Consider the following 23,298-nt stretch of genomic DNA (forward strand, 5'->3'; position numbering starts at 1 on the left):
TCCGCGGCGCCCCGCCCTGCTCGGCGTTCGGCCTCCGATTGCTCGGGCCTGGCCGCCAGGCTCGGGGTCGACGGCCGAGCGCTTCGCTCTGCGTCCCAGGCCGCGACGGCCTCGCGCTTCCCCTCGCGGCGCTCGTCCCGGGCTCGGGGCGGCTCCCGCCTTCGACCCGGTTCCGCAGCGGCCTGGCCCGATGGCGCCTCAGCGGAGGGGCGCGCTCAGGGCGCCCGAGGGCAGCGGGGCGTCAGAGCGCCGGCGCCCGTGCAGGTACAGGGCAGCGTCGGGAGGGGCGAGTTGCGGCGGGCGGGGCGGGGCCGTGTGATGGGCGTGGTCTGCTTGGGGCGGGGCCTCGGGAGCGCGAGCTGCGCAGCTGGGTCGACTCCTCCTCCCCGCCCCGGGGATATCTATGATCACTGTTTAAAATAATCAGGTGTCCACTCAACATGGTCTGACCATGCTGTGCCCACCTTGGGATTTAATTAACTGGAATTCGTTTTCTTCATATAGCACTGCAAAGGGGGGAGGCACATATAAAAATAAGTCAGATTCCCTCCTTTTCAAGAATTAATTACATATTTAAAGCAAGGGTGCCTTGATCTTTTTTCTTATTTTTTGCAAGTTCTTTAAGCCCTACAGTCACCAAGTTTTTCCTAGACAACAGAGCACACAGTTTCTCAGTTACACACGTGCACACACACATGCATGCAACATCAGTAATTACGTTAGTTAGACATACAGTTAACCCAGGTTGTGCAAGAAGTGTCTTAATTATGAATGATTTTCATTGTTGCTTGTACTGTCCTCTTGGCTGGCTTGTGGGTGGACTCACACCTTAGTTACGTCCACCAGGGGCGCATGTGTGGTTCTGGAGGGTCACTTTCGGTTTCAGGGAACGTGATTGGCATTGGCAACATAGATTCAGGTTCTCCATGAGCCTGGCTGGGCTGGGAGGGACACTGGCCGGCAGCTCATCTGGTTGCCAGCACAGGGCACAGTGAGCCCTGCCTGGTCAGATGGGGCTGGGGGCCACACTCCCCACCATATCCTTCCAGGCTGGCGAGTGCTTCGGGATTGGTTGGGAGTAGCTCTGACCTCTGTTAGGGCAGGAACAGTTTAAGGCTCCCTGTGATTAAGTGTGAACATGCTCCCTGGTCATCGTGGCCCACTTTTCAGCACATGTGAGTGCAGTTGTGTTTTGTCCTCAGCACAAAGAATGTCCGGGCACCTTGGGAGGTGCAGAGGAAGTGGCTGAGAACTACCGTCCTGGGGGCCTGTGCTGTGCTTACTGGGCTCCTGCTCTGGAGCAGCCTGGGGGGTGATGATGGCGTCACTGAGGTCCTGGCTCACCGTGGGGAGATCCTGCCTGGCAGGTTCATTGAGGTGCCCTGCTCGGAGGACTATGACAGTCACCGAAGGTTTGAAGGTAGGCGATGCAGCCTTGGTCTGGGAAAGAGCCTTACGCGAACACCGAACGTGATGCGTTTGAGATGCGTGGGTCTTTCGCTGCAGCGACGTGGTGTGGGGGTCAGGGGGGTACAGTGAAACTTTCCCTCCTTCAGGTCGGTTAACCCACACGTGGGCTGGGAAGTGCAAGGGCAGGCCTGCTGATCACCGAGGTGCCCCACACTGTGGGTACTATCTGTTGGAGGAGACTGCCTGAAGGGACATAACAGAATTGGAAAGGCAGGGATGAGAAAGTTGAAGCCAGAAAAGGCATTAGCTGTAGAGTGTCATTAGGTGTATTTGCTGCAGAAAATGTTGCAACGAAAAATGTCCCTACCAGAAGCCCTTCCTGGTGTCGTGTAGTGTGTCCCTGTGTGTCCCCTTCTGGAGGGGAGGAGGGGAGTGCTGCCCAGAGGCAGCGGCCGCCCTGGAGTTCAGCACCCTGGAGAGCCCCCTCCCCCCTCCCCTCCTCCCCGCCCCGCCCCGCCCCGCCCCGCCCCGCGCCTGCCCCGGCACTGGGCACTGTCGGCTTTATTTCCTGCACGTTCGTTGCTGCCTGGACGCTTTCTCAGTTTTAAAAACCTAGCCTGCGCCACTGGGTTTTGAGGACAAAATTCAGTTAATTTTTTAATTCGGAGCAATGCTTTGGACCTGAACTGGAAGAAGATTGCCGAGTCTTTCCACTGAGGGGCGCTGTGGTGACGCACACCAGAGGGGATTACCTCCCCCTGACTCCCTCAGCCTTTCCCTCTTAACCTGTGTCCCAGCTTTTGAGAAAGTATTTTTCAAGTAGTTAGAAGTGAAGTTTCTTCTTGCCCATTTAATAATTTAGCCACATTAAAACAGTTTCCGGGGGGGGGGGGGGCACGGGGTTCCAGTTTGGGATGATGAAGGCATTCGGGAGATGAATGGTGATGTTGGCACAACAGTATGAATTTGCCTCATATCCCTGAACTTGTACACTTAAAAATGGTTACAATGGGGGGCGCCTGGGTGCTCAGTCGGTTAAGGGTCCGACTTTGGCTCAGGTCATGAACCCTCAGTTCGTGATTTCGAGCCCAGCAGTGGTCTGTCTTGCACTCAGCACAGAGCCTGCTTCCGATCCTCTGCCTCCCTCTCTCTCTCTCTCTCTCTCTCTCTCTCTGCCCCTCCCCTCCCCCACTCTCTCTCTCTCAAAAAATTTTTTTTAAATGGTTAAAATGGTAAATTTTGTGTTATGTATATTTACCACAATACAAAGAATAGTTAAAGTGTATTTAAAGCTTCTTGGGGCGCCTGGGTGGCGCAGTGGGTTAAGCGTCCGACTTCAGCTCAGGTCACTATCTCGTGGTCCGTGAGTTCGAGCCCCGCGTCGGGCTCTGGGCTGATGGCTCAGAGCCTGGAGCCTGCTTCCGATTCTGTGTCTCCCTCTCTCTCTCTCTGCCCCTCCCCCGTTCATCCTCTGTCTCTCTCTGTCTCAAAAATAAATAAACGTTAAAAAAAAAATTTAAAAAAAAATAAAATAAAGCTTCTCGTTGGGGCAGGGGGCTCCTGATGTGGGAGGATCTGCCCCCTGGGGGGTGTCTGGACAGGCTGCTGCACTGTGTGTATGTGGAGTGTGTGCTCATGCACGTGCACAGATGAGTCAGCCATTCAAAATTCACTTTTTCACCCAAATGATGCTCTTCACACTCACATTGAACACGTGTCGCTGATGGACTTTAGCATTTCAAAACTTATGGGGTTTTGGTTCTGTTTAAAAATTGATTTCTGGGGCGCTTAGATGGCTCAGTCGGTTGAGCATCCAGCTCGGGTCATGGTCTCGAGGTTTGTCAGTTCAAGCCCCATGTGGGGCTCTGTGCTGACAGCTGGGAGCCTGGGTCCTGCTTCAGATTCTGTCTCCCTCTCTCTCTCTGCCCCTCCCCAGCTTGCACTCTGTTTCTCTCTCTCAAAAATAAACATTAAAAAATTTTTTTAATTGATTTTGGGGGCACCTGGGTTACTCAGCTGGTTAAGTGTCCAACTTTGGCTCGGGTCATGATCTCACGGTTCGTGAATTTGAGCCCCGCATTGGGCTCTCTGCTAACAGCACGAAGCCCACTTCAGCTCAGGTCATGATCTCAGGGCTCGTGAGTTTGAGCCCCGTGTCAGGCTCTGTGCTGACAGCATGAAGCCCGCTTCTGATCCTCTGTCCCCCTGTCTCTCTGCCCCTCCCCCTCACACGTGTGTGCTCTCTCTCTCTCTCTCTCAAAATAAATGAACTTAAAAAATGGTTAGATTTTTTAAAAAAATTGATTTCTAACCTAATTGCATTGTAGGCAGATAAAATAATGTGTATGATATCGATCCTCTGATTTTGGCTCAGACTTTCATTTTGTGTTTTTGTAAATGTTCCATATACACCTGGAAAAATGTTTCCTAGTGGTTGCGTGCAAAGTTCTATGTAATTCTCCTAGTCTCCTACCATGTATACAAACCATCTATATCCTCTGGATTTCTGCCTCCTTTGTCCATCGAGTACTGAGAGAGGTGTGCAGGAATCTCCACTTCGACTGTGGGTCTGGTAGCTTCTGTCATGTTGACTGTTTCGCGTTTGAGATGGTACTAATGCTGTTTGTCACACCTTCATCTTCGTGGTAAACTGTTTTATCACCTCTAAATATGACCCTCTTTTTCCCTGTAATGATTCTTTTGCCTTAAAGTGCATTAGTTATACAGATATCACTCTCCAACTTTTCTTTTGGTGATCATTGTATTTTCTTTTATTATTAACCCTTCTGTGTCTCATATTTACATTTTTTATGAAAAGCATACATCTGGCTTTTGTTTATAATGAAAACACCTGTGTCAGTAGGATTGTATTAGCCTTCTGGAATTGAAGCACCCCTCCCCCGATGGTCCTCCAAGTAGAAGTTTATTTTCCCCACACAACAAGGCCCAGAGAGAGCCCCCCCCCCCCCGCCCCCAGGTTGGCCTGGTGCTCTGTGAGCCCCTCACCACTTGTACTCAGTGTGTGGCTCACATGGTCTCAGGACATTCTCTGACCTCCAGGCACCAGGCTCATGTTCCAGGCAGGAAGGGGGGAGAAAAGATGAAAAGTTAAAGGTCAGCCCAACAGGTCCTGAGTGTCCCAAGTCTCCATCTCATTGGCCAGGACCTGTTGATGGCCCACCTAGTACAAGGGAGCTGGGCCCACCTTAAGTGCTGAAACACAAGGAGTTTGCAGAGCCTGTCTGCCTCTGATGCTCTGCCTCTTCCTGGCCTCATCCACCTGACCCTGGCTCCATCCCCAACTGGGCTTCTTTATCCTCATGCCCCTAAGCAGCTGCACCTCCTGGTTGCAGCGAGGCAGAGGGAGCTCAGGGTGGGACATGTGGTAAGCACATTTGGTGGCAGCTTTTGCTGGGTCCCTGGGATAGGACAGTGACTAGAATTACAAGCACAACTTCAGTTGTCCTGGAAGGACTTTCTCACAGGGGCTTAGGAAGGCTGGGTCTGTGGTCATGGATTGTCATGGATGCCGCCTCTGGGGTGGCTCAGGGCTCTCTTCCCAAGGGTAAGCAATGAGCCAGATGCTTCCCAGCGTCCTGCCTGGTGTGGGACCACCAGGAGTGTGCTGTGCCCAGTGGGATGTCAGCGTGTCCTACACAGGATGCACTTATGCTGAGGAATCATTGTCGCTTCTCTGAAATTCATACCTGTTTAGGTGTCCTTTATTTTATTTTATTTTATTTTATTTTATTTTATTTTATTTTATTTTATTTTATTTTATTTTTTAATGTTTACTTATTTATTGAGGTGGGGGGTGGGCTGCACTGTCAGCACAGAGCCTGATGCGGGGCTTGAACTCATGAACTGTGAGATCATGACCTGAGTCGAAATCAAGAGTTGGACGCTTAACCAACTGAGTCACCCAGGCACCCCTAGGTGTCTTGCATTTTATTTGCCAAATCTGTCCCCCCAATCCTGTGGAAGGCACAGCCCACCCCACAAAACTGTCCCTGGGGAAGGCCAGCTACAGGTAAATCCTCAACAAATGCAAATGGCTCTGTTGGGATTCAGCATGGGGTCAGCATCTCATTCTGGCTATCTCTCTCCAGGCTGCTCCCCTAGGAAGTGTGGGCGGGGCATCACCGACACCGTCATCACCAGGGATGAAGCCCAGAGGATTCGCAGGTACCCAAGCCTTTTCTGTCCTGAACAAGTGTGAAAGTGGGGCTGGGGGACAGGAACCAGACAATTACTACGAAAAAGATGATTTAAAGAAATTCATTTAGAACTCCCTAAGAATTTTCTTGTATGCTTCCAAGGGCAAAGGTAGGCTTTTCCAATTTCCAGGAGCGAAGGCTTTTGCCCTCAGTCACGTGGCTGCTGATGGAACCTGCCAGAAGCCTAACCACTCTTCACGGGAAGTGGTTCTGACCTGTAGAGGAGGTCGGGGCAGTGCTGCTTCCATGAGCTGCTGGCGGAGCCCTGGGACACCTGTGGAGAGCAGGTGGTCACTAGAGAGCAGTTCAGTCTCTGTGCTGAGACTGGCTAGGAATTAGCCCTTTGGCCAACTAGCTGTGACTCAGGATGGGGCAGGAAGTCTTACTCAGATACAATTGACACTGGCTTTTCCTTTGTTGGGATTAAAAAAAAATTTTTATTGTTTATTCATTTTTGAGAGGAAGAAAGAGAGAGAGAGAGAGCGCGCGCACGCGTGTGGGGGAGGGGCAGAGAGAGAGGGAGACACAGAATCCGAAGCAGCCTCCAGGCTCCAAGCTGTCAGCACAGAGCCCGACACGGGGCTTGAACTCACAGTGTCTGTGAGATCACGACATGAGCTGAAGTCAGACGCTCAACCGACTGGGCCACCCAGGTGCTCCTAACAACAAGATCTTAAGGTTTTGATTTTCCAACAACTTGTTCAGACACAAAAGCTGTTTAGACACACATGCCAAGTGCCCAGTGGAGCAGAGTCTGACTCTCGAGCTGCCTTTTGCCCATGTGCCCAGCCGAGGGTCCCGGCTGCCTTCTGCCAGTGGTGTGCCCAGCTGAGGGTCCCAGCAGGGAGACGGTCCCCATGCTTCTACATAACAGTGTAGGGACTTGTTGGGCAGGAGTCAGCGATATTTCAGGGGCCGATCTGTCCCCAGTACAGCTTCCTGGTAGGCTGTGATTGGTCTGTAAAATGCTCTTGCGTCTCCAGTGATGTGGATGGTCCTGTCAGATGCAGCACAGGCCACCATGGGGCCTCTACCTCCTCAGCTGGGGATTGCAAAGGTGTCCCCCCAGCCTTTGATGACCGGGGGGGACACGTCAGCCCAGAGGGACCCAGTGGGGGTAGTTCAGCCTATTTTAGTGGGCACCAGCTCTCAGTGCCAAAGGTGGAAATTAAATTTAAGCTCAGTAGTTTCTAAACTGTGTCATATATAATTAACAAGACCATGATGAAATATTGCCATTTTCTCATTTGGCTTTGCAAATTGAGTCCTTTGGTCTGAATGTGTGTTTATATCATAAACAGTAAATGATCTGTTAACATTGCATTAATCGTGCTGGTTGTTACTTGCCCAGCTATATCATAGACTATTCTACCGACTAAATCCTGACTTACAATGACCTTTCCCCACAGCATAGCCGAGAAGGGGCTGTCCCTGGGAGGATCTGATGGAGGGGTGAGTTCCTGCTTTAGTTTTCTTTCTACCCCTTTAACTTGCTCACCATCCGAGGGACAGCAGCACTGGATTTGCAGGGCTCTTGGGTACCCCCTCCCCCCACGCCACATTTGGTGGACATGGGAGTGTCCCCTCTCTTCAGGGTGAGTCACAGCAACCTGCTCCAGATCTCATTCGTATTTCAGACACCCAGCTGGGGGCAGATGGACCTGGTCGCAGGCAGTGAGCTTAGGGGGAGTGAGTTAGGAGCCCAGTGAGGAGGGTGACAAGCCCTGGAAACAGGAGAGGCTGAAGTGGGAGGGCTGCTGGGAAATGGTGGCAGACACACTCCCCAGGCCCCGGGCAGGAGGTGCCCACAGACACGGTGTGGGCACTGTCATCTGTGAGGTGCAGGGGGCTCAGGGCTCACATGAACGACTCACCCCCCCCCGGAACCTGGGGATAGGACCTTATTTGGAAAAGGGTCTTTGCAGATGCCACTAAGTTAAGGGACTCAAGAGGAGGTGGTTCTGGACTGGGTGGGCCCTAAGTCCAATGGCGAGAGAGGCAGAGGGAGATCTGAGGAGAAGCCACAGGAAGATAGAGGCAGAGGTGGAAGGATGCTGCCACAAGCCAGGGGACGCCTGGAGCCACCAGAAGCTGGAAGACGCAGGAGGCACTCTCTCCTAGGGCCTCTGGAGGGAGCGTGGCCCTGCCCACACCTGGATTTAGGACCTCTGGCTTCAATAGCTGTGACGGGATAAAGTTCTGCTGGTTCAAGCCCCCAGTTGGTGGTGATTAGTTACAACAGCTGCCGGGAACAGGCGGCCAGCACTGTGTCTCATCTGCCTCCTGGGCAGCCTCTGTCCCTGCGAACCCTGCACGTCAGCTTGCCTTCCTGTGTGGCATCCTGAACGTGGGTCTCCTCACCCAGTGAGTGGAGCTGTGGAAGATCAGTCCCCTCTGCATTGTTTGGTGATCCCTGGATTATCGCCATTACACGGATCTGAATCAGTCTACATGTTTGAAAGTCCTGGGAAGATTAGTTTACAGACTTTGGTAGAATTTCTAAGTATTTCTCTGATGATCTGCATGGCGTTATTTTATTCTGCAAACTTTTACCTGGAAATTAAGCTCCTTTTATTTCTGTTTGATTTGATTCAGAGGGAGCATTTATTAAAAACCCATTTGTGCATGGACTCATTTCTTATTCATTGTTGGGCATTCCCCCAGGAAATTGTCTTGTGGCAAATTATCAGATTTGATGTCTTTAAGCTCAGTTAACATTTATTTTTTTTAAATTTTTTGTTTTTACATTTATTTATTTTTTGAGAGACATAGAGAGACAGAGCACAAGCAGGGGAGGGTCAGAGAGAGAGGGAGACACAGAATCCAAAGCAGGCTCCAGGCTCTGAGCTGTCAGCACAGAGCCCGACACGGGGCTCAAACTCACAAACCGTGAGATCATGACCTGGGCTGAAGTCGGATGCTTAACCGACTGGGCCACCCAGGCACCCCTCAGTTAACATTTATTAAGCTCAAATTATGTTCAAACCTCCGGGCTGGTTGCTGTATCAATGAGGAAAGATATAGTAGCTTCCCAGACAGCATAAAGATGATTTGTCCTGGTGACCACTTCTAGATATGGGGAAGGGCCCACAGAAGGGAGTGCACAACACTTTGGCCATCCTGTAGAGAGGTATGACTCACTAATTCCACTCCTAGGGATTTCCCAAGAGGATGAAAGCATCTTGTCCGCCAGTGCTCAGAGCAGATTTGTAATAGCCCCAAACTGGAAACAGGCCACGTGGCTGTGGCATCCCGGACCACGGAGTACTCCTTAGCAACAAGGACGGTGGACGTCTGTAGACACGAAGGCATGAGCAAACCACAGAGAGGGGATGCTGAGTGGAAGGAGCCAGACCCAAAAAGAGCGTATCCCACATGATTGCATTCACAGATAATTCTAGAAAGCGTGAATCTGTCATGGCAGGAAGCACATCAGTGGTTGCCTGGGTGGGGAGGGGTGGGTGGAGAGAGGCAGGAGCAGGATGGTAAAGGGGTGCAAGGACATTTTGGGATGTGGTTGTTATCTTGGTGATTGATGGTGGTTCATGGGCGTGTGATGTGTGGTCCCCTTACACCTCAACAGGGCTGAAGGAGGGAGGGTGGGTGGGGTGTGATTCAGCTGCAGGAGTTCACAGACTGTGGACTGTTTTCAGAAAATCGGACTAGGCAGGAGAGAACGAGATGTCCTATACGTACCCTGGGCCCAACTTTCTTGAAACCCAGCACTGCTCCCTGGCCCAGGGCGAGCATAGGCTGGATCTCAGTGGTCTGCGTTTACCTTTGGCGACTTTCAAACCCCGTCACCCTGTGCTCTGTGCACGTCTTTTCCAGGCGTCCATCCTGGACTTGCACTCAGGAGCCCTGTCTGTTGGGAAGCACTTTGTGAACCTGTACAGGTGAGAGCCCAAGAGGGGCTGCGACCCTCTCTGTGCGGTATGACCTTGCACCCTTGTGCAGTTCTTATCTGGGAAGTGGGAGGTGTGGCCCTTCTCATGTGCAGGGTCCCTGTTCACCAGCTGCAGGGAATAGTCTAGTGCTACACCCAGGGAGCGCTTCTTGGGGAAGCAGGACCTACTTGAGGCCTAGGGACAGCTAAAGGAAGTGGGGGGGCAGTGGTACCCGCCAGGCTCTGGGGCCAAGGGGAGCTGGAAAGAGTCAGGGGCACTCTGATCCTCCCTGAGGCCAGGAAAGGAAAGGGATTCTCCCAGCCTTGCTGAATGTCACCCTCACTCTGCTGGTATTGACTTCCCTGCCTTTTAATCACATAGTTGTCATTGTAGAGGGAGCAGTTAGGACAAGCTAGTTTTCAGGGACCTACTGGTTAGTTGGAGGAAACACTGAGTTTAAAGGAAATAAGGAAAAGATTTAAATGTTATATAATAAAACGTTAACAATAAACGTTTAATGAAATGTTGCATTTGTTAATACTCTGTTTTTTCGCAGATACTTTGGAGATAAAATACAAACCGTCTTCTCAGAAGAGGACTTCCAGTTGTACCGGTGAGGAGGAAAGGGGTGAGGAGGTCAGATGTGGAGGCAAGTGCAGCGGGCTGAGTGGGGAGGGCCGAGGGTCGGTGTGCCCAGGAGCCCAGCCCAACCGGGGGCGGAACCCAAGTGTGCCCCGCCCACCGGCACTGCCCACCCACCACCTAGACCACACCCACCCCACCCACCAGGCAACCCCACCCCATCCTCGTCCCGCCCACTAGCCCCGGCTCCACTCCACTCCATCCAGTCCACGCCCACCCACTGCCCCCGCCCACCACGCACCCTAGACCACACCCACCCCGCCAGCACCGCCCACTCAACTCAATCCAGGCCACGCCCACCCCTGGCCTACGCCAAGCCCTCCCCACCATTCCCCTGGCCTGGCCAGGCCACGCCTACCCCCTTGGTCCCGGTCGCACTCACCCCATCATCACCCTGTCCCCTTCCCCCTGTGGTGTGCCTATCCACTTACACCGGCCTAGTCCCAGCCTGCCCCTGACCACACCTCCCAGTCCGTGGCCCACTGGTCACACCCATCCAATCCACGCTTCGACCACGCCCTCAAAGACCACCACCCATCCACGCCCGCCGGCCACGCCCCAGCAGCGTCCCCTTTCAACCCCGCCCCCCCCCCCCCCCCCCCCCCCAGCCCCTGGCTTGTCGTGGGCATGTTGGGAACAGAGGGTCTCACCAGAGGTGAAATGCACCGTTCACTTTGTTGGAATCCAGGCAGGTGGATGAAGGGGTGGTACCTCTCTGCCCCCAGGAGGCCAGGGAACCCAAAGACCCAGCGAGTGGCCGCAGAAATACTGAGGGGAGGCGGGGTTGTGCGGACTGGTCTACTCTCCCGGCTCCGAGGTTTCCTTCTTCCCCTAGCTCCTCTCTGGCCCTCTGCGCAGTCAGGGCAGACGTGCGGAATTCACCCGAGCACGCTTTGTGCTGGTGGGTAGTACACAGGGCAGCCGCCTCCGCAGCTGTGGGTCTAGCCAGGCCATTGCCCTCACGCCACCCAGTGGAGGCTGCGTGTGCCCCTCGGCCCAGGGCTGTTCTCTGGCCTTCATGACAGCTCACGGATACGGAGGCACATCCAGCCTCAGGGGGGTCCAGCAGCTCTTGTAACCGCCGTGCAGGGCTGTGCCCACTCCCCAGTCACACCACACATGCCAGTGCCACCCCCACTTGGTGCCCTGTCAGACACAGCCCTCCTGTCCTGGCAGCTCCCCCGCTGGGGCAAGGTGTTCGTTTGTTTTTGTTTTGTTTTGTTTTGTTTTTTATCTTGGGGAGAGGAGAAGGGCAGAGAGACAGAGAATCCCAAGCAGGCTCTCCGCTGCCAGCACAGAGCCTGACTCTGGGCTCCTTCCCATGAACCGTGAGATCATGACCTGAATCCGAAATCCAGAGTCTGGCTCTCAACCGACTGAGCCGCCCAGGTGCCCCAGGAGTGTTTTTGTTTTTTACTTAAAACTTTTAACTTTTAGATAATCAAGACTTCCATGCTGTTTTGGGAACTAGCACAGGGAGACCCTGTTGTACCCTCCACCCAGGATCCCTGACTGCAACTGCTTCGTGTGAGAGTAGGGTGTCGCCCCCAGGATGTGGCACCATGCCACCTTTTTGTTCAGATTCCCTGCTTTCACCTTATTTGTGTGAGTGTGTGCAGTTCTATCCCCGTGTGGGTCATGTAAGGGCCGCCAGTCACGCCACCGGGCATCCCGTCCCCACGCGGCCCCCACTTTGCCCTTGTGCGCCCTCAGCTCCAGCACCCATCCCCAGCCAGCAGCCAGCAGGCCTCCTGGGCTGGAAACACAGCTGCCGCTTCCCCTTGGTCACGTCTCCAGGGAGACAGCTGGAAAACAAAGCTGGGCTACGGGTCCAGAGAGAAGTGAGGGGTCGGATGAACTCTACACATGAATAGTAACGGCAGTGAGTGGTGCACTTGATCCCTGCCATGCGCTAGTGACCTCACTTGGTGGCTGTGAAGTCTGGGCCTGGAGCACGACAGGGTCTCCTGGTGCAACCAGCCGGGCACTGGTGGTGCAGGAGCCTCAGTCTGTGATTACCCAGTGACCAGTTAACGTCGTTCACCTTGTTACCGTTTAGTAAAAAGTGTGGGTCGGTATTTTCACGTTCATAAGGTCGATGAAACATATGAATGAACACCGTGAATGAAGGGAAAACAGCAGATTTCTGTCTCATTTGAGTGTGAACATGCAGAGAGGAAGGGTGTCGGTCACCTCTGTAGTCTGGAAGGGCTTGCGGTCGCACACAGAACCCAGGAAGGGTTGCACAAATGAAAAAGAGTTTGTATTTCTGGAGAGAAAACCCAGTCGGTGGTTGCACCCAGAAGCATGCGTGCTGTCGCTGGGCACGTGGGCACTGGATATGATGGCTCCCAAGAGGCAGGCGATGCCCCCTGTGTTCTAGTGCAGCTTAAGGTTTAGTAAATGAGATTGGTAATTATCAATGAAGAAAGAGGGAAGGAACCAATCAGTTTCACACGATAAACCAATTGTTAAATAATAATAACTAAAAAAATAATGAAAACTTTTCAAAATATGTTGTTGAAGAGTGTTGTCAAGTAGATGGCAGTGTTTAGGGAAATCTTTTTTCTCATCTTGTCTATTCTATGGTTAAAAATAACCGAGCATTTGGAGACATGACCAGAATATTACCAGCACGAGATACCAGTGTGATCTAATTTATGGTCTAGATCATCACAGAGCACATCTGCAGGGTGACAGAGCAGGGTTTGGGTGACCTCTCCACTGCTGTCTCCCACACAAGGATTCCGATAATTCACAGAAAATGCAACGCTCCGTCTGTGGGTCTCACAAACCTGGAAGGAGAATGGTGGCTGAGATGGGCTATCTGGCCAATGTTCAAGGCAAACATTTGGTCTGAACCGTTCCCCGCACCACACCTCGGGCTGTTACACTCAGGACCACGTCCACGTCGTGTCCTGGACTCTGAGTCACCAAACCGCCTTTTCTGGATGTGCCGAAGATAAAAACCACCAAATCGCTTCCAGACTTTTCTCAGCCGCCATCTGTGCGCTGACATCAGGGAGAATACGCAGCATGATATGCACAGAAGCCAGAACCATGAAAGCTGAGGACTGTCCTGGTGGCCCCGTGGGAGCCGTCGCCACAGCGGGAGCCGTCGCCACAGCGGGAGCCGTCGCCACAGCGGGAACCAAGAAGTGGAAGGCCAGTGTGCCCCAAGTGGGCGGGGCTCTTTCTGGCTCCGAGGTGGAAATGTTAAGTTGGTGAACATAGAATAAAAGTGAGGAAACCAGGAGAGAGAAGCAGAAAGTACTGCAGAAGCTGAGAGAGGAAGCTTGTGCGTGGAGTGAAGCTGGGGTTGATTCCCGGAGGAGCACCATCGCTTTGTCAATGCGTCATCCACACCGTGTGCCGTTTGGTGACAGATGGAAGAATATCATGAGTCTCTAAGTTCTTTCAGTTTGTCGGACTCTGACATTTGGCTAAGCTCTGAAATGCTTTGGGCCTTGAAGGTGAACAAAGATGAAGAAACGGAGCCCGCTGGATAAGTGATGTGCTCATAAGTACTTTTTATGACTTGGGTGATAAGAGCTGCTGAATGCATATGTCCCTCCTACCCCATGGAGGAGTCCGAAGAATTCTGAACATAATTGTTGGTCCAGCAGAAGTTCCATGGGCATCACTAATGTTAGAATAACTACTTACTGAGATGAGTTTGGGGGAGCCCCACCCCAGGAAGGGTCTAGCAGCACCCCCAGTTAGTGCCCTGCCTTGTGGGAGTGCCCTTGAGCACGTGGTGTGCATGTTGAAGCATCATCATCAGTGGTTTGGAAATGTTGGAATGATTTATGTCCTGTTGGGCTGGAGCTCCATCATTTATGGTCCTAGACCTAGTTTACCATATATTCTCTAAGTGTGCACACAGGTAGGTACCTGTGTGTGCACATGTATGTGTGTGTGCACACCTGTACATGTAGGCGCGTTTGGGTGTGTACACGTACGTACGTGTATATGGGAGCAGGTATGTGCATGCGTAGATGTGTGTGGGAGTTAGTGTGTTTGGTGTGTGTACGTGTGTGCGCATGTGTGTGGGCATGTATGTAGGTAGGTACGTGTGTGCACGTGTGTAGATGTGTGTAGGTAGATGGACAGCAAGTGCATGTGTCCGCCTCACAGGTGTGGCTCAGCCTGTGTAGCGCTGCTCCCCTGCCTCCTGGCCTCCCAGGAGTCGGCTCCCTGGGGCTCTGTGGAATGGGCCGTGCAGGTCAGCAGTGGTCCAGGGAGGGTGGTGCCCCCACCACGAATGCCCGTGTGGTGAATTGTGCCCCGTGGCACCTCGCCACACAGCCGCGTGTGTAGGGCTGGGAGCCCAGACCCCTGGACGTGCCAGGGAGGGGCTGGTGTCTCCGGGGGCAGCACCGCTCTGCCGCGGCAGGAATGGCCCGAGCCCCTGACCACGTACGGTGCAGCTCTCAGACAGGGCCGAGGTCGTCCTCTGGGCCTCTGTCGGGAGCACGTGCACCCTGTGCAGAGGGCCGCTCGCCCCGCAGCCGCCTGTCTGTCCCCGCAGATGGGGCCCCCGCCCTTGGCCATGCCCCAAGGAGCCGGTCCTCAGGGTTCCTGGCTCTGCACACGATGCGCCTTCACACGTGCGTGGACCGCACGTACGTCTGTCCCATCTTGCTGCTTTCCCACAGCCGTGTCACTCTGTAGCGTGGCGCTGCGTGGGCTCCGTGGGGCCCGTGGAGAATCCTCTCCTCTGAGGCTGCGCTGCTCCTGGGTGACGTCTGTGTCCTCTCTACAGGGACGTGCGGCAGAAGGTCCAGCTCACGATCGCCCAGGCTTTTGGCATCAGCGCATCTTCGCTGCACCTGACCAAGCCCACGTTCTTCTCCCGCATCAACAGCACCCAAGCCCGGACGGCACACGACGAGTATTGGCACGTGCACGTGGACAAGGTGGGCACCCGCTCTCCAGCATGGGCCCCGGGGCTTGTTCGTGGCTGCCCGAGCTGCCCGCCCGGGTTTCTGAGTGTCCACTGCGGCCTTTCTGTGGTTGGGGTTTTACACATCTTTGTCTCTGATGCTCAGGTGTGTCCCGAACCCCGAGGATGTAGTCGGGGGGGGCGGGAACCTGTCCCCAAGTGATGGTGAAAAGTGCTTTAAGAAGTGGTGGGCACTCTGTCCTCTGTGGCCGTCTCCACTGGCGCCATAAGCTTCACCATGTGTCCCCCGGGCAGCCTTCTGTTGCCCCTGCAGCTGCAGGTGGCCTCTCCTCGGGCCTGCCTGCCCCGCCCCCATGTTCTTCCTCTTCATGGGAAGATCTCTTGACCACTCCGGACCCTCTGGATTTCCCGTCCTTGCTCTGCTCTCGATCCGTGATGTTGACCAGCTGCAGGAGGAGCCCGTCCCTTCCTGTCCTGCAGCCACCCCACCCCCCCACCCCCCTGCACACCCACGGTCTCGGCATGCTGCCAGGGGAGACCTGCCTCGGGAGACACCCGAGGGCTGCCATGTGCTCAGGTGACCCAGGACACCCCTCGTGTCCCTAGATGCTAGAACAAAAGAAGCAAGTGGAAAATACCCAGAACCGGGGTGAGTGATGAGGCAGGTTGGGATGCACGCTTGCAGATGTGGCTTTGGCTTCAAGACCAGCCAGACGCCTAGTGTCTGTTTCATCTCGACTGAGCTGATGGAGGAGGCACCATGCATGGCTGCGAGCACTTGCGTGTGGTTAGTGAAACTGAGGACCCCGACGTGTAATCGGCTCAAGCCAGTGTAAACAGAAGTGGCATCTGTGGCCAGTGGCTCCCGTGTGGGCCCACGCCGCTCTGGGGCTCCACCAGATTCAGGCTGGGAGTGTGGGGTTTCTGGCCTCCAGGTGGCAGGCACCATGTGCTCAGATCCGGCTGTGATGGAGCCCCATCCCCCTGCACCTCGTGGCATTAGCAGCTTTTGACCCATTGGTAACCACGGTCAGATCATCATTCGGGGACAGGGTGAGACCTTTGGTGTCAGGTGATCGCAGACACTACAGAGGCAGAAGAGGGTGTTCTGGTGCTGAGGGAAAAGACAATGTATGCGGAGGACAGACAGGTACTTCCAGCACACAGAGAAGGGGGCCCCACGCGTGGGCTGGAGTCCAGGAGGATTTCCTGCACAAAGGAAGGACAGCCGTCCACACACCAGGAAGAGTCGGTTCAAGAGAAACACGCCCTGGCTGCGTTCTCGAAGATCATACTCTTCAGGCGGGAAGAGACAGGCCCCGGTGACAAGTCGGAAGCTGCAGGCTCTCCAGAGGGGTGCTTAGAGCCAGGAGGCCACAGAAGGGTCTGCAGGAGCCAGGGCAGTGCGAGGAGCCAAGGACCGCTCACACGTGGGCATGGCGAGAAGACGTCCTCAGACACAAGAGAACTGGACCGTGGCACCTGCTCATGATCCGCGGGGCTCCTGTCTCTAGCTCAGGACAGACTCCCCACCAGAGCCCGCTGCTTCCAGTTTCCTCCTTACCCGGGTCCCCGGTTTTCACGTGAGCTTTGGGGGGGTTCCTGTGTAGCATCTGGGGATGGGTGGGTATGAGAGGGTCAGGCTCCTGGACCCTCCTGCTGTACCTGGGTCTCTTTTAAGCTTATGTGGCTCATGTATGCTTTCAACTCATGTGAGGTTCACTGCTGAAGGTGTTCTAGAAGCAGGCCCTGGGAGATCGTGGTCTCCCATCACCCTGGTGTTTGTTTGGTGAACGAATATCAGTTAAGGCGAAGCCAAGATGGGCTCTTGGTGGGGTTGTGGAGCCAAGCCCAGGTGTGTAGAATCCAGCTTCATGTGGCCTGGTGCAGAGGGCACAAGGTGATGTGGGGTCTCCGTCACCACAGCAGCCTTGCTGGTTGGCCACCTCATGTCAGGAGATGACTGTTGTCATGGTGATGGGGGTAAAGATGGTGGCAGGGGAGAAGGCTCTTCAAGCTGTGGTCAGACATGTCGCAGGAGGTTGGCCGGGGGCTTCTGCGTCCCGTTCCCATGATGCCTACAGGTGTCAGTAAAATCTTGTAAGACTGGCTGTCAACCCAGCAGCTTAGAGGGAGGGGTCGGGCTGCGCGTCAGGGCTGGCGGGGTGACGTTTCAGACTAATTCTTAGACTCTTCCGTTACTGTTCCTCTCCTACCCCAGACTTGCTAATTGAATGGTTCATCAGCCTGGAATACATTGTTATGTGATTAAAATTCTTTGCACGAGAAAAGTGCATCTCTCACTAATTCCGTTTATTAATTATTAAAGCTCTTTGTTCTGATCTGTGTCACTGAAGCCCTTGGAAATTACATCTTCCTTTCATATTACAGTTAGTTTCTCCTCGGCAGCCCGAGGTTTTAAACCAAACCCTGAAGGTGTCACATTGAAAGCAATGTGTCTGTGCGGCAGCCCTGGCCTGCAGTGGCTTCCAGGGGTCCCTTCCGTCCCCGACTTCGGGGCATCTGAGGAAACAAACGATAGCCGCCCCCTGTTTCCATTCCTTCGTCCAGGCGGGAGTGGGGGTCGATTCTCAGAGGGTCCGTGCTCAGACACACCCCTCCTCTGCAAACGAGCATCTACACAAAGAGGGTCAGACACAAAAGGACAGATCCCGTGGGATCCCATGGCTATGAGGTCTCTAAAGTTGTCAGAAGGGTCAGCACCAGGGGGCGGGGGGCAGGGGTGAGCGTGTAATGGGACAGTTTCCATGTGGGAGGCTGGAGTTCTGGAGACAGACAGGGGATGGTGGCACAACAGTGAGAACATGCCTGCTGCCCCCCGGGCTGCGCACTGAGGTGGTTAAATGGTAAATTTATGGCACGTGTTTTTACTAGAGTTAAGAACAAAGGTTGGAGTCGCCCAGCATCTGAAAGAGCGACAGCACTTGCCGTTGCTGCTGGTGCAGGAGACTGGCCCTGCAGGTCAGCGATGACGCTGCCACCGTCCCAGGAATCGCTATGGTGCCGGCTTGTCTGCCCTGCGTCCTGCACACGCTGCCTTTCCGGAAGACAGCTGTCCGGGCGTTTGAGCTGTGCCAGAGTCCCAGCAAAAACACACGACCGTGGGCTCAACCAAGGTGTTTCTGAAGTCAAGAAGGCAGTGAGCGGCCTCTGTTAGGTGCACGTGTTGTATGCTGACCTCTGAAGGCTGAGAGCGGTGTCCTGGGCTTGTGTGCCCCACGAGCACCTCGATGGTGACGCGCTCCCTCCCCTCTGCCCACAGGTGACCTATGGCTCCTTTGACTACACCTCGCTGCTCTACCTCTCTGACTACCTGGACGACTTCGGCGGAGGGAGATTTGTGTTCGTGGAGGAGGGGGCCAACAAGACAGTGGAGCCAAGAGCAGGTAGGGCCCTCACGCGGCAGCCCCAGGCATGGGCAGATGCCCAGCGATGCTGCGCTTGCCTGGATGCGTCTGCTGGTCCTGGACACCCAGGGGCCCCACGGGTGCCGCCGCCATGGCACAGCGGTTCCCAGAGCCCGCCCCTCCCTGCCCTGTAGTGCACTCCCCAGAGGGACTCAGCAGCTCACGTGAGGTGATACTCCCAACCTGACGATGTCGATAACAGCGCTGAGCACTGGGGCTTGCCTCCCCGGACACAGTGCGGACACTCAGCTGCCCAGTGAGCAGGTGCTGGGCAGATGACGTGTCCCTCCCTCTAGCACTTGTGGGGAAGAGGGGGGACTCACAGACAGACCCGGCCACTTGGCTCCAGCCCAGGTACCTCGGACAGCGCCAGTGCTGTCCACCTGCTGCCGCGTCTCACCTGTGCCTGTGGCATTGTCCTCACCTGCTCACTGGGCTCCTGCCGGCTGGGAGCTCGGTCAGGCCAGTGAGGGTGCCCACCTGGCTTGGCCAGAATGTTCCTGTCAGCCATGGGGCAGTCCCCCAAGCCGGTGGGTCCAAACTGCTCCTTGTAGTAGCTCTGAATTGGACACCAAGTGGCTTGGAAATCAAAAGGCATAAAAAAGAAATTAAACCGCTCGGGGTTTGCTCTCCTCCCTCCATGGGGTGAGCACAGGAAGAGGTGTAGACCTGGGCTCAGTCAGTGGGCAGGAGGGGCCCTGGACACCCTGCAGTTCCAAGGCTTTAATGGATAAAGAACCAGAGAAGCTTCTGTCACTGAGGCTGGGTGTTACATGCACATGCTTTTGAGAGGTGCCCTTGTTGTCCCAGAGAAAAAGAACATGCAGGATTACAGACACTGAGTTTCTCTCACACGCTTGGTTACTCAGTTTGTGAGCCCAATCTCTAAGTTGTTTACTGAAGAGTGTAAAAAGCCAGAAAGTACCTTTTTGTGAATACTGAAATGTTTTGTGTTTATAGAATTGGGTGGGCAGTACAACTCGATGCACCCCTGGAAGACATAGTCCTGGAGGATGTGGCCTTGGGGCACACGGCCCTGAGGGACATGGTTCTGGGGGTCGTGGCCCTGGGAGACTCTCCCCTGGGAGACCCACTGCTGGGGGACACAGGTCTGGGGGACGTGGCCCTGGGGGATAGGTTCTAGGGGACGTGGTTCTGGGAGACATGGTCCTGGGGGACATGGCCCTGGGGGACAAGGTTCTAGGGGATGTGGCCCTGGGGGACATGGTTCTGGGAGCATGGTTCTAGAAGACGTGGCCCTGGGAGACAAGATTCTGGGGGATGTGGCCCTGGGAGCCCCACCCACCAGTGTAAATGTTACAGGTCTGTCTTGCTCTTTGCCTCGTGTGGTGAGTTAGCAGCACTGGTCCCTGGACAGATGGTGATTTCATCCTCTGCTAATAATTTCCTTGTGGTTCTGATACGAGCGGCCTGCCACTGGGTTCTTCAGAGCATTTCTGTGGAAACTACTCTTACTTAATTACTATGGACTTTTCACCCGTCAGAATCAAGTGTAGGGCTTACCTGCTGGTTGGACAGGACAGAGGGGCTCAGGATTGTGCAGCCGGTGCCGTACTTTTCTCTAGTTACCACACCGGCACTTGATGGGGTCTGAGGGCCTCTTTCCAGGTGGACAAGATGAGAGGCAGCCACACTATTTTATACGATTGACTGTGTGCTGTCCCTGCCTGGGGCTCAGCGAGGTACATTCGTCCCCACAGACATCGTGGGAGCTGTCGTTTGACTCTGGAGAGACGCACAGCAGCTCACCCACCAATGAGACCAATTTAAATGTTATGGTTCTTGCTTTGGACAGTCTCTCCTCTCTTGTGGAAATTCACAGGAAAATACACACAATAAAATACACACTTACATTTTCCCACTCATTCGATCTTTCCAGAACCCTCACTCTTTTCCATAGACCTGGGTTTCCAATGGGGACCATTTTTCTTTGGCCTTAACACTCCCAGCCCCATGGGTCTGCCGGCTGTGGCTCTTCTGTAAATGCCCTCATTTCACCTTTTCTAGCATATTTCCACTGGCTGTGAAATTCTGGAGTGATAGAATTTTCCTTTCTCTGTAGAAACATCATTTTATTTTCAGGTTCCATTCTTGCTGAGGGAGAGTCGTTGTCAGGGTCACTGTCCCCATGATCACTGCCTTTTTTCTCTGCTGCTTCCAAGATTTTCCCAAATGACTCATTTCATCTGTTTGACTGTGATGGGCCTCCGCGTCCCACTCGGGGTTGGCTACACCGATTGGATTGGATTGGATTAAAAGCCAGGTTTTCACGACTTTGGGGAAAGTTTGGGTCATTGTTTCCTCAAGTTCTCTTTTTCTGTCCCAATGTTAACTTCTTCTGAGGCTCCAACAGCATGAATGGTGGAAGGCTCTGTATTGTCCCAAGCCCCTTTTCTCTGCTCTTCAGCACCTCTGTCTACAAACTGTGCGGAAATGCTGGAAGGGACACGGAGACCCCTACTGTTACTGTGCGTCCACAGACACTTGAGAACTGCGTCTGTCTACATGGGCAGAGGGGGTGGAAGGGCACGGGAGGCCGGCGGCCGCTGTGCAGACAGGCCTGGCTGCTGTCCCATGTCTCAAGTTTGAATCAAGAGACCAAGGACAAGATGTGTTTTAAAAATGTAAGTCTTGGGGTGCCTGGGTGGTCAGTTGGTTGAGCATCCAACTTTGGCTCAGGTCATGGTCTCACGGTTGGTGGGTTTGAGCCCCGTGTCAGGCTCTGTGCTGACAGCTCAGGGCCTGGAGCCCACTTCGGATTCTGTGTCTCCCTCTCTCTCTGCCCCTCCCCGACTTCCACTCTGTCTCTTTCAAATAAACATTAAAAAATAAATAAATAAATGTAACTCTCAGAAAGTGTGGTGGGTCCGGATTGCTCTGGGAAAGCGTTTCCTTCCCATGGGGGTGGCTGGGCTGGTCCAGAGGAGGGGACTGCACTGTGTGTGAGTTCCAGGAGCCCCCAGGCTCACACTCATAGGTTTCCTGTGTGTTCACCATTTCTTTTGCTCTGCTGTTTCCAAACAGAGCCCGGTTCTCTGTTTACAGCTAGAAAGCAGGGCGTGTCTGAGGTGGCTTCTTCTCTCCTTTGCAAAGATTGCGGTCAATTTGCAAGTATTGATGGAAGCAGTCAACTGTCCAGCAGTGGCTTTGTGGGTTTTTTTATTGTTTTTTGTGTTGTGGGTTTTTGTTTTGTTTTGTTTTGTTTTAATTCTTTTTATCTTAGAGAGAGAGAGCATAAGCAGGGGAGGGGCAGAGGGAAAGGGAGAGAATCCCAAGCAGGCTCCATGCTTAGTGCAGAGCCTGACACAGGGCTCAATCAATGCCCCAACCCTGGGCTCATGACATGAGCTGAAATCAAGAGTCGGACGCTCAACCGGCTGAGCTGTAACTGTGAAGGGAAATGTGGTTGTCGTGGGGCCTTGCCACGCGGCCAGAGCATAGTACCTGCTGAATCTCAGGTTCCTCCGTCATGGCTTGGAAATGGTCAGCTCGCTTGTAGAAAATTCTATAGTGCTGTGTGCAAGGCCAGTTAAAGACAGAAGCAGTTGAACATGGAATTGTCTGAAAATGGACAGGTTGGAAGGGCCCCTACTCTGGACTCCCAGAAGCTGCCTTTCCCTAGGCAGAAAGGTGAAGACCATTTATCTCAACTTGAAGGGAGCTGACGAGGCATTGGGTGTTTTGTCTTGACATATCTTTCTTGATTCTTTGGTAAGACGTTGCCATCACTCTCCAGGGTTTGGTTTTGTCTGACATGGGAGTGGAACCTGAAAGCCTGTGAGGGGTGGGCCTGGGGAGGTCACGTGGCCTGTCGGGGCACCCTGGACGGTGCTGGCAGGACCTGGCCCCCACATCTGGGCCCACCCACCACAAAGAGGGCCAGGGCGGGGGCTGGGGTGCCCCTGACGCATGGAGGTGTCCTGCTGCAGCCGTTCCCATGGTGGGTACACCTGTCCTATTTCCTGGTTTGCTGTGTCAGGGCCGGCCATGTGTGTGGCCTCCGGGTCACTTCCCTCTTCTCTCCTCTGTCCTAGGCCGGGTGTCCTTCTTTACCTCAGGGTCCGAGAACCTGCACCGTGTGGAGAAGGTCCACTGGGGCACCCGCTACGCCGTCACCATCGCCTTCACCTGCAACCCCGACCACGGGATCGCAGACCCTGAGTTCACGTAGCCCTCCTGTTCACGGCACCCTCCCGCTGGGAAGCAGCCACACTGAACAGAACATCCTCCTCTCCCCATTTCAGCCCATTTCCTTTGAACAAGGTGCCTTATGAATCACCCTGGATTTTGATTTCCTGATGTTTCGATCATTTGTCGTCCGTAAGTAAATTAGGGGGAAGCAGCTTTTCACCACCAAGCACTGTGTGTTTGCTTCGGCGTGCTGTTGACATCAGGCCCAGAAGCTAGCAGCGACCCTTCCTCAAGAGGGGATCCCGGGGCCCTGGGTGGAAATTCCCATTTGTGAACAGATAATCATTTGCCTGGGCCTCATCCAGATTCATCTGCCGAAGACTGACTTTTGAATGTGGATGATGCCATGACCTGTAGAGAAGGTCCAGTGAGTGCACGGCTCTGGGAGACACGTTGGGGGCCGAGGACCTGAGACACCAGTGATGTGAGTCCCTCCTGACACGGCATCTTCCAGAAACCAAGCTGGTCACACCCTGCAGGAGACCCGGTGATGCTCTGCATAGGAAGGCAGGGTGCGGGGTAGGCCAGGTGGGGCAGCGGGAATCGATTCCCCAGACGGCACGTATAATCTGGGGGAGCGCCGGCAAAGTACAAAG

The 23,298-nt window shown here is 54.1% G+C and overlaps 1 protein-coding gene across 3 annotated transcripts; it reads left to right on the forward strand.

Annotated features, from left to right (window-relative positions):
- Positions 1–10: 10 nt before the first annotated feature.
- OGFOD3 (2-oxoglutarate and iron dependent oxygenase domain containing 3) lies at positions 11–22,868 on the forward strand. Of its 3 annotated transcripts, none has more exons than XM_019465820.2 (9): positions 15–264; positions 1,203–1,420; positions 5,520–5,595; positions 7,037–7,079; positions 9,459–9,523; positions 10,071–10,127; positions 14,922–15,075; positions 18,346–18,469; positions 20,919–21,341. In XM_019465820.2, exons 1-9 carry the CDS (start codon positions 191–193, stop codon positions 21,098–21,100), a joined length of 993 nt encoding a protein of 330 aa, XP_019321365.2. In that variant the 5' UTR covers positions 15–190; the 3' UTR covers positions 21,101–21,341. The 3 variants fall into 3 exon arrangements, with proteins under 3 accessions (XP_019321363.2, XP_019321365.2, XP_019321366.2); XM_019465821.2 differs by lacking the exon at positions 20,919–21,341 and adding an exon at positions 22,546–22,868 and having other exon boundaries at positions 23–264; XM_019465818.2 differs by lacking the exons at positions 18,346–18,469; positions 20,919–21,341 and adding an exon at positions 15,357–17,418 and having other exon boundaries at positions 11–264.
- The last annotated feature ends 430 nt before the right edge of the window (positions 22,869–23,298 follow it).

Source organism: Panthera pardus, unplaced genomic scaffold, assembly GCF_024362965.1.
Source record: "Panthera pardus isolate Hobbes unplaced genomic scaffold, ASM2436296v1 HiC_scaffold_3, whole genome shotgun sequence".
NCBI classification, from domain to species: Eukaryota; Metazoa; Chordata; class Mammalia; order Carnivora; family Felidae; genus Panthera; species Panthera pardus.